The following is a 10,803-nucleotide window of genomic DNA, read 5'->3' on the forward strand; positions in this document are numbered from 1 at the left end:
TGTGAAGTTAATTTAGTTGTTGTATTTGCTGTGTTGTAGCAGTAGCTACACATACAGTAGGAAATATTTCTTAAGGTGTAAAGTGTTTATTTTAATTTATTTAGTGATACAACGTGGAACAGGGTCTTCCAGCCTTTCAGGCTCTAGCAACCCAATTCACCCTGACCTAATCAGGGGACAATTTACAATGACCAATTAACCCACGCACCACGTCTTTGGATTTTGGGAGGAAACCGGCAGACCAGGAGAAAACCCAAGCATTCCATAGAGAGGATGTACAAAGGCTCCTCGCAGTACCGTGCAGAATTGAATTCCAAACTTCAGAATGCTCCAAGCTGTAATAGTATTGTGCTAACTGCTACACTACCATGGCACCTTAGCATGGCGTTTAACATAGAAACGTAGAAAGCCTACAGCACAATACAGGCCCTTTGGCCCACAAAGTTGTGCCGAACATGTCCCTACCTTAGAAATTATTAGGTTTACCCATAGCCCTCTATTTTTGAAGCACCATGTACCTATCAAAAGACTCTTAAAAAACCCTATCGTATCCGCCTCCACCACTGTTGCCGGCAGCCCATTCCACACACTCACCACTCTCTGAGTAAAAACCTTACCCCTGACATCTCCTCTGTACCTGCTCCCCAGCACCTTAAACCTGTGTCCTCTTGTGGCAACCATTTCAGCCCTGGGAAAAAGCCTCTGACTATCCACACGATCGATGCCTCTCATCATCTTATACACAGCCTTTATTTAGAGACAACCTCAGTCAATAAAAGGCACCATACAAATGCAAATCTTTTATACAAATGTTTATTGAGTTAAACTAATACATTCTTATTTTTCCAGGTATAAGAAAAGGTTCCAAAAATTTGATGATGACAGGAAAGGTTTTATCACAACGCTTGATGTCCAGCGCGTATTAGAGGTAAAATAACTCTGTATTGGTATGGGGGCCTGAAGCTTGGACTTGCTATTGCAAGCACTTTTTTTTAAAGAAGACTATGAGAGCAGCCTTTATTTTATTCTGTTAATTCAACAAAATTTTCAGGGCCTGCAAAATAAGTTTTCTGTTTCATTTAAATAAGAACTTTAATAGCTATGGCCCAGTCCATCACGGGTAAAACCCTCTGCACCTTTCTTCAGGGAACGGTGTTGTAGGAAAGCAGCATCCATCATCAGAGACCCCACCATGCAGCCTATACTCTCTTCTCGCTGCTTCCATCATGAAGAAGGTACAGGACCCTCAGAACTCACACCACCAGGTTCAGGAACAGTTATTACCCCTCAGTTAAACTAATGAGGATAACTTCACTTACCCCAAAGCTGAACTGTTCCCATAACATATGAACTCACTTTCAAGGATTCTATATCACATGTTCTTGATATTTATTGTTTATTTATTGATTAGTTTTTTTAACTTCGCACAGTTTGTTGTCTTTTTCACATTGGTTGGTTGTCTACTGTTGGGTGTGGTCCTTAATTAATTCTATTATGGTTATTGGGCTTACTGAGTATGCCTGCAAGAAAACAAATCTCAGGGTTGTATATGGTGACGTATGTTTATGTTGAACTATGAACTTTTAAACCCATGTTAGTATGGACCTCTCATAATACACATAGGTTAGGATGGAAAGGTAGCCATACATCTATTCTGTTAAAGCTATTCTTCGGCATATTTGAGTTATTGCAATATTTAAAATTTTATCATTTTTTTCTGTGTCTTTTATGCAGAGTATTGGTTATCAGGTGGATGAGGCAACTCTGCATGAAATGCTAACGGAGGTTGACATAAACAAAAATGGGCAGGTAGAGCTAATTGAATTCTTGCAGGTGAGGATCTGTCTTTTCCATTAGAGACTGAAAGAAAATGGTCCTATAACTCGGTAATAGTTTAAAATGTTTAGGTCATTAACTGCAGTTTCTTATTTGAATGAAAATTAATGCCCAGCCCTTTGACATTCATTTAAGTTACACATAAGATAAAATTGAGTCTCTCGATCTGCTTATTTGACTTTGTCTGCTTGAGCGTTTGAGTTTATTTTTCCTCTGAAAGTAGAGTTTGTTTTTATAGATCTTGTCCTGGATAGGTATTTCAAATATCTGCCAAGCCTTTCCTCTGCAATGACAGTGATGAATGCAGAGCATGAGATAAATTAATGCTCGGGATTTTGGTCAATGTCGGGTCTTTCTTCGCTGTGTCAAGTTAAACAAACAAGATCAAGGCAAAGGAAATGGTAATTGTCTCTCCTGAGATGAGCTGTAGATAACTGCATTGTGATAGAAGATTGCAGAAAATCTATCTTTTGTGCCTAACATGCCATTTTAAAGAAATATATATTTATTTGAATTTAATGACACTGAGTAACTCGTGTAAATGAACTCATATTTATTTCCTCTGCCAGCTAATTGTACAGCTCACAGAACGTAATAAATAAGCTAGAATTTCGATACACAGAAACTGATGTATACTGCCATGAGGCGATGGATCCCTGTGTAAAATCCAGAATATTAATGTGCTATGTTAACATTGGGTATTTTTTCCCACAGATTGAAGAGATTTAATTTTAATAGCTAGCAGATCTTTGGATTCTGATTGGAAATGCAGATTTAGGATATTTTATTTTCTATCTTGTTGATGATTTTTCCCAGAAAATAATTAGGTTTTACTGATAATGTCATGAATGTTCTGCAGCCAAGTAAATGGAGTTTCGGCATTTTCGGAGATCCTGTCTTTTATCGAAAATGTACTATAATCTTATCTAAAATGCAGGACTAGCCCAAAGTATGAGAATATACAAATTAAATACCATGAGAAAATATCATTAGCAAACCAGACCTAATTGCAATAAAGCCTTCAAAAATGGCAGTGTTTAGAGCTAAAGTAGTGCCAGATTATATAGCATCTTTAACCACTTGTTTGATGATACAGAGCTTTTACTTAAAAACTGCTTCATGTACAGCTTTGTTGAATATCCAGACATCAATATTTTGCATTATTGGGAGGGGAAAAAAAGAAAATTTACCTTATTTTTGGTTGAAGAGAAAATTGAAATGTCAGTATAAATCTATGGTGTTAATTGTTTGAGTTGGCTCACTTCCTTTGCTTCAGTCAACATTTATGTAGCAGGAGAGAAGTTTTGCTGCTGCAAAGTTAGCCACTTTGGTAAAAGAGCTCCTCCAGCTGCTGAGAGAAGTACATCCAATGAAGCAGCAAGGGTTAATCCAGCATGCCCCATGCTCTCTTTTAAAGTAAAATCTTTATTTTCTTCAACTCAGAACACTGAATTACAACTGAAGTGAGGAAATTGTTTCCCTGAGTGTAGTTCTCCAAGTCATTGGCAAACCTCCCCAATTTCATGATATGTGCCAAGGATATTAAACCTGATTCTGATTTTCCCGTAAATTGATTGGGTTGTACAGCTGTCATCTGATGCACTGCAACAAATTACTGCCCAGACAACTGAAGCCTGAGATTTCTTCCAATAGCTGAGAATGTGCTGCTTCTTTGAGATTTTGTTTTTTTTTAATGATAATGCTCTTGTAGTGGGTTTCCTGGTAATGTTACCTTACAATGAGTATCCTTCCTGAATAGGCAGGAAAGACAGTGTAACTTAAAATCTGTTCATAATTGAAGAAATGATACGTGTAGCCAATGTAACTATTAAATCTACCTGATATTGAATGAGTTATCTATTGATAAGTTAAACAATGTGATTGGCATTGAATGACTTTTTAAAATTGATTTTCTTCCTGTTCTGTTGCTTCTAGTTGATGAGCGCAATCCAGAATGGCTCCGTGTCTGGAAGCAGATTGGCTATTTTGATGAAAGCAGCTGAAGAGAACCTGAACAGAGAATGTCCGATTCCCGTATACCGCAGTGGAGGGGGCCTCTGAGTTTTGGTTCTCCAAATGTACCATTAGCCACATGGAAAAGTATTCTTCTCAGCGGCCATCGCCACTGCTGCTGCGAAGCTTGGTGTTGCCAGCACTTCTCCTTTTACACCGTCGAGGATTTACCCCATCAGAACATAATGTATTAAATTCTGTAACTTCTGTCTTAACGCCATTACTTTGAACATTACACTTAAGTAAATGCACTAAATAATTCCAACAGCTTTAAATGCAGTGTAAGCTTTTATAATTCAAGCAACTGGAAACAAAAGTTTGTATTTTAATATGAGATTAACTTAACTTTTCCCTTTTATGGGAATAGATATATGTGTGCCAATGTGGTTGATGTAAAGTAACTCATAAACTCTCACTTTTTATGGGCATTATCTCACAAGGATAAGTTTTTTCCCGTTAATTTCATTTGAGCTTGAATTTGTGATGTCAGCATTCTGCTACTACTGTCCATTCTCAAGATCACATGTTACCAAACCGGATAATTCAGTGGCTTCAAAATATCTAATGTTGCGATCTGTCTTTGAAAAAGTGAGGTTTCTCTCATCTCATAATGGGCTAATAAGTATCCATTTTTATAATGATTATCAATTGTATTTCTTTCAAGCTGTTCAATAACTAACCATTTAACTATTTGTTTACTGGGAGTTATTGATTTTTTTAATTGTATGATATGTACGGGACAATGAATGGTAATTTGCCAGGAAAGAAATTGGGTCTTCGAGCAGGAAATGAAAGTGGAGGGGGCTCGTGTTGCTGCTCACCACTTTAGGAGCATCTAGAGCAGGTGTTCCCAACCTGGGGTCCATGGGACTCCTCGGTTCATGGTAGGAGTCCATAGCATAAAAATGGTTGGTGATCACTTGATCTAGAGTTACTGGGTCTTGCCATGAAACAAATCCGTTAATGAAAGAAGCATATCTTAAAGAAGCAATTAGAGGCCACCGGAAAAAATATTAAACATCCCTTTATGTGCAGAGTAGGAAGCCAGTGTAATCCTTCACAGTCGTGCCAATACTGTCCTACACTACCATCCACTCCTCAGGACTGAGCTCTCCCACAATGACCAATTACTGCTGCAAGAAACTTCACTGATGCCAGCAGCTTGCTGTGATGGCTAAGTGGCAACTTGGAATCAGGATTCAGAAGCAAAATGCTGCAGATGCTGTAAATCTGAAGTTGAAACTGAAGATGCTGTAAAGACTCAGGAGGTCAGCAACCAACACTGGCGAGTGAAACCAGACAACATTTCACATTGGTGACCTTTGATTAGAACTATATATATCATGGCTAATCCTTTGCATTATAGTTATCTATTTAGGCAAGCTAGTCAACTGCTTACTCAATTGACCTCCAAAAATGTGAAGTAATTATTGCAGACTTGATTACTTCATCCTATGGGTGCTTTTGTAAAGTTGCCCACATCTGCTGAATGGACCAAAACTGTGAATTTCTGCTATTCAGGTGGTAAAATACAATCAATATAAGTGTGGCAATGAGGTAGTAATCATGGAGAACCTTTGGCTCTTATTTTAACACCAGAACTGAGGCAGAAGTATTTCAAGTCCAGGGTATTTTATTGCAAATTCCCCTCCCCCATCCACTCAGTGCCCCTTACAAGGAAGAGGTCTGGGGGTTCAGTTGACCTTGACTGCTAACTAAAATGCAGATAGGTGGCAGATGGAGGCTGACAGATAGCCTTGATGGGAGGAGGTGGAGAATGTAATCCTGCAGATCCAGGTGTGTCTGGCTGAGCTGTAACCTTGTTGGAGAGACTATTTTTTTGGCTAAGCTGTCATTAGGACTCAATTGATCTCATAACCCAGGTGAGCAGTTGTGCCCAAATTTGGGCGGTTCTTTCCACTATCATAATCAATGCTCCAAAATTAGAGATTGGTGACACCAGAGCAGTAATTGAAGAGACAATACTTTAGCTACCTTCCACAGAACCATAGAACATTACAGCACAGAAACAGGCCTTTTGGCCATTTTTGGCTGTGCCAAACCATCTTTCTGCCTAGTCCCACTGACCTGCACTTGGACCATATCCCTCCAAACCCCTCTCATCCATATACCTGTCCAAGTTTTTCTTAAATGTTAAAAATGAGCCCGCATTTACCACTTCATCTAGCAGCTCATTCCACACTCCCACCACTCTCTGTGTGAAGTAGCCCCCCATAATGTTCCCTTTAAAGTTTTCCCCCTTCACCCTTAACCCATGTCCTCTGGTTTTTTTCTCCCCTAGTCTCAGTGGAAAAAAACCTGCTTGCATTCACTCTATCTATACCCGTCATAATTTTATATACCTCTATCAAGTCTCCCCTCATTCTTCTACGCTCCAGGGAATAAAGTTCAAACCTATTCAACCTTTCTGTAACTCAGTTTCTCAAGTCCCGGCAACATCCTTGTAAACCTTCTCTGCACTCTTTCAACCTTATTAATATCCTTCCTGTAATTCGGTGACAAAACTGTACACATTACTCCAAATTCGGCCTCACCAATGCCTTATATAACCTCACCATAACATTCCAATTCTTATACTCAATACTGATTTATAAAGGCCAATGTACCAAAAGCTCTCTTTATGACCCTATCTACCTGTGACGCCACTTTTAGGGAATTTTGTATCTGTATTCCCAGATCCCTCTGTTCCACTGCACTCCACAGTGCCCTACCATTTACCTTGTCTGTTCTACCTTGGTTTTTCCTTCCTAAGTGCAATATCTCACACTTGTCTGTATTAAACTCCATCTGCCATTTTTCAGCCCATTTTTCCAGCTGGTCCAAATCCCTCTGCAAGCTTTGAAAACCTTCCTCACTGTCCACTACACCTCCAATCTTTGTATCATCAGCAAATTTGCTGATCCAATTTACCACATTATCATCCAGATCATTGATATAGATGACATACAGCTGACATTCCCTCTGCCATACAGCTGTAATATATTTTGTGTTGTACTTTTGTACCTATGCAAATGATTGCATGCATTGGGCATATTAAAGCACAGGCCACAGTGTAAAGGCTGAACCCCCTTCTGTGTTTGGGACTATGATGGGGAATGATAGATCATACGTACCTACAAGCTTTCACTGAAGTATACCTTCACTATTGCACAGTGGATGCCTACTTTTCTTAAAGACAGGTCTGAAAGAAACAAACATCTTTTGTTGAAATAAATGTCTACCTTCCACATAAATGGGAAGAAAAAAACTAGCATGCATTGAATCATAAAAGAGGAAATCTGCAGATGCTGGAAATCCAAGCAACACACACAAAATGCTGGAGTAACTCAGCAGGCCAGGACCTGCTGTAGAGTCTCAGCCCAAAACGTCGACTGTACTTTTTTCCACAGATGCTGCCTGGCCTGCTGAGTTCCTCCATCATTTTGTATATGCTGTGTGCATTGAATTATAGGTGGCCTGATTGGGTTTCCATGACTGGCTGTGAGTATATCCCGTAATTTGCTTTATAGTATACTAGATAATAACCAAGAGCTGAAGAAATACAACTTAGATTATTTAAATAAAAGTAAATTGCCTTTATTACTTCAGTCACTGAAATTGAAAGACCCATAGACTGCAATATGAAAAATTAAGAATCTCTTAAATGCTGTGTTCATGTGTTTGTTCTCTTGATGTGAGTGCATTGTTGTGTGACCACAGAGGCGAATAGAAATCTACACAATATGCATTTCTGACACAACCTTCAAATTCAATTCCAGCAAGACTTTCTTCCCAGTTTTTAAACAAAATTTAAAGTGAAATTCTAATGCCTTTTTTGTGATATTTCTTGTGATGTTTGGGAGTTAAGATGATGGTTTATTCAAAGTCTTTACATCTGTTTCCATTTATTTTTGATTGGTGCTCTTCCTAATTTATTTTTTGAACTGTTGATTTTGTATTTATCAGGTTATACTGTGAACAACCACTGATCACATTTCACAATACAAATGAGGAAAGAATACCCCACAAATGGCACAATGTTACAATGAACGTCAAAGCAATAACAGGGATTTACAATGTAATTGTTTTATTGTAACCAAAAATCAAACAAACACATCTTACCAGGAAACTTCAGGAAAGTTACTTTGTACATGAAGATAATGGATCTTTTCAAACACATTGTTAAAAGATGTTTCTGGATGTCTGGCTGCCTATTCTGCACAAAGTACTGGGTTTAGATTAGATTCAGATTTCTCTATGCACAAACTAAACTCATTCTTCAGAACTTTGTATCATTTATTTAAGAATTTCCATGTTCTTTAGTTAAGTAATACATGGTTTGTGCAAATTATGTGTATAATGTGTAGAATGTATGTAGCGCAATATTTAACTGGGGGAAAAAATATTCAGGTGTACTTGGTTTTTACTGTGGAAATGTGGGCTATCTACTTTTTCTTATTGTTTAAGAACAGATTTATGAATAAGGTTAGGACATCGCCAGGAGTTTTGCTTACTGGCTAGAGATAATCTACCTGAGATTAATCTTAACTTTTAGTGTGTTAAGGATCGGTTTGATTGTACTGTGCTTTTTTGTTGATGCACATTTATAACAATCTTAGTAGCGGGCACCTTTACTTAAATTTGTTGAATATAAGACTATCTTTACTTTTAAATAATAACTGAGAATTTTTTTTTAAATCATATGATTCAGTATCAGTTTTTCAAAACAGACAATTCCTCCCCAAAGTGGTTTCTTAGTTAAAATAATACTTGCCAACATTTAAAGAGATTAATTAATTTGAAAGTCTTCATGATACTAGGTGTTCAAATTCATTTGTACTGAGGAGGAACCAGCAGACTGTGGAAAATAATGCTGAAGATCAAAATATTCCTCTACATATGATAGTTCTGCAGAATTTTATATTCAACCTCAACACCTTGTTGTGAATCAGTCTGTTAATATTGTGACGTCTGTATTTTAATGTTTGTGGGTTTTGCTAGCAAGATTCTCCTTTGGAGATTTAAATGAGTCGCATGCAATTTTGAAATATTTTCCGAATGTGCCTTGTTTTTAACTGAGAAAGATTTTAAGGATGTGAATCAACATCTGATGTGTGGAGCAGTAACTAGTTCTGTTTATTCCCAAATATAATAAAATACCTATACAGCCGTAAGGAGTCTGTGTGCCGTGGCTTGCTATTGGGTGCTTCTAAATTCATTTTATTTACTTTAAATTATTAACACTTGCATATTCATCATTGGTCATTGCAAAAAGGTACTTCGGAGCAGGACTGGTTAAAATGGCCTCCAGTGCTATTTCATTCCATGGTATGATGTGAGGTAGGAGCTGGATGGTAATGTAAACCAGAGTGTATAGCTGATCCTCAAGCTCTAAATTGCGGACACATTTCGATCGCCAACCCTTCTGTAAATCCCCATCTCCAGATTTATAATGGATAAATGTGGGGTTACTCCTCTTAAGTAACGGTGACATTGCACTACCTCATCGGAGAATGGGTGCCCTGATTAGGAGATCTGTAAACTTAAGTCAGCTCCATCGTGGCCACTAGCCTCCATAGCATCCAGGAGCGACGCCTCTGAAAGGGGGCATCCATCATTAAGGGCCCCATCACCCCGGACATGTCTTGTTCTCAATTACTGCCATCAGTAAGGAGATGCGGGAGCCCGAAGGCACACATTCAACGATTCAGGAACAGCTTCTTCCCCTCTGCCACCCGATATCTGAATGGACATTGAACCCATGTACACTACCTCATTTTTAAAAAAATTTTTGCACTTATTATATATATATATATATATACACTGTGTCACTGTGTCTTGTCTATTATTATACATTGTATTATTCTACTGTCGCAAAGACAACAAATTTCACGACATGCTGGTGATATTAAACGCGATTCTGCTTATCCTTCATCCATTTATTGTAGAAAAATTGGTGAGATGCACACACAAATAAGACGGCGGAAAACTTTATATGCATATACTCAAAAGAGTGAGAGTAGTTATCAGGTGGATGATGATCACTTGGGTGGATTTTAAACAATGCAGAGGCCACTTGGTTGAAGTAGAGGCAGGCCTCAGTAAGTGTGACAAACTCAGGCTGGTCCAGTCTTAGAATAAACACTCCTGTATCTTTTTCTCAAAACTTCCTACAGTCTATTTCTATTTTAAATGAGCTAAGCAGGCAGATTGTAAACACACAGGTTCATAGACATATTAGGACGGCTGCCCTCGATCTGCTAAAATTTAATTGCAGTAACCACGCATTCCGATCATTAAACACTTGAATCATTCACTCCGCTGTCGGCTTCAATCTCTACTGAAGTAAATGGGCTGCCCTCCCTCTCACTCCTCCCCAAATACAAACAGTGTTTATTGGTCACTTGAGTTTCTGATCTGTGTAGCTGGGCTTGACCTCCAGGAAAACCCTAAATATCCCACACTCCTCGGTCTGACATCTCATCAATCGCAGCCGATAAAGGGCTCCATGTGACATAACATCAGAGCTGTCGAGTGACTTGCTGCTGATAACAGCAGGTCAGGGTGCTGACACCTCTTAATTTGAGGTTCATTCAAAGTTGGTTTCTGAACTGAAATAATTCAAGCCTGTGGACTTTATTTATTCCCAAAGGGAAGTGGTTGATACACCCAAAAGCTCACTTTATTTAGAATGCAAACGTGGGATGTTTATTATGATTTCAAGGATGGATGAGACAGAAACTGGTTTAATTTTAGGTGTACAAACGCCCCATCATATTTTACACGCCGATGATATTCTAGAAGGTTATAGGCGGTTTAGGCATCCTTCTAAATTCGATAACGTACATTGAAACTGCCTCGAAAATAAGATGGCTTATGTTGCCTGGTCTTTTGCCTTATTGATTTTTGTTTCTGTCTTAAATGCTTTCTCTATGAAACTATTGCATTGTGTGG

General features: G+C 38.4%; 1 protein-coding gene across 4 annotated transcripts in view; it reads left to right on the forward strand.

The window, feature by feature from the left end:
• The window catches only part of gpd2 (glycerol-3-phosphate dehydrogenase 2 (mitochondrial)), a 134,722-nt gene extending 125,699 nt beyond the window's left edge, over positions 1-9,023 (forward strand). For 3 of the 4 annotated variants that reach the window (XM_073047346.1, XM_073047345.1, XM_073047344.1), the window contains 3 exons: positions 850-928; positions 1,735-1,833; positions 3,772-9,023. In XM_073047346.1, coding sequence (XP_072903447.1) covers positions 850-928; positions 1,735-1,833; positions 3,772-3,897 — 304 coding nt within the window. In that variant the 3' untranslated portion in view covers positions 3,898-9,023. The remainder of the gene's footprint in view (positions 1-849; positions 929-1,734; positions 1,834-3,771) is intronic. The other variant, XR_012099097.1, reaches the window with a different exon arrangement.
• Positions 9,024-10,803: the final 1,780 nt, after the last annotated feature.

The sequence above is a fragment of the Hemitrygon akajei genome, chromosome 5 (assembly GCF_048418815.1).
Source record: "Hemitrygon akajei chromosome 5, sHemAka1.3, whole genome shotgun sequence".
In the NCBI taxonomy this organism is placed as follows: domain Eukaryota; kingdom Metazoa; phylum Chordata; class Chondrichthyes; order Myliobatiformes; family Dasyatidae; genus Hemitrygon; species Hemitrygon akajei.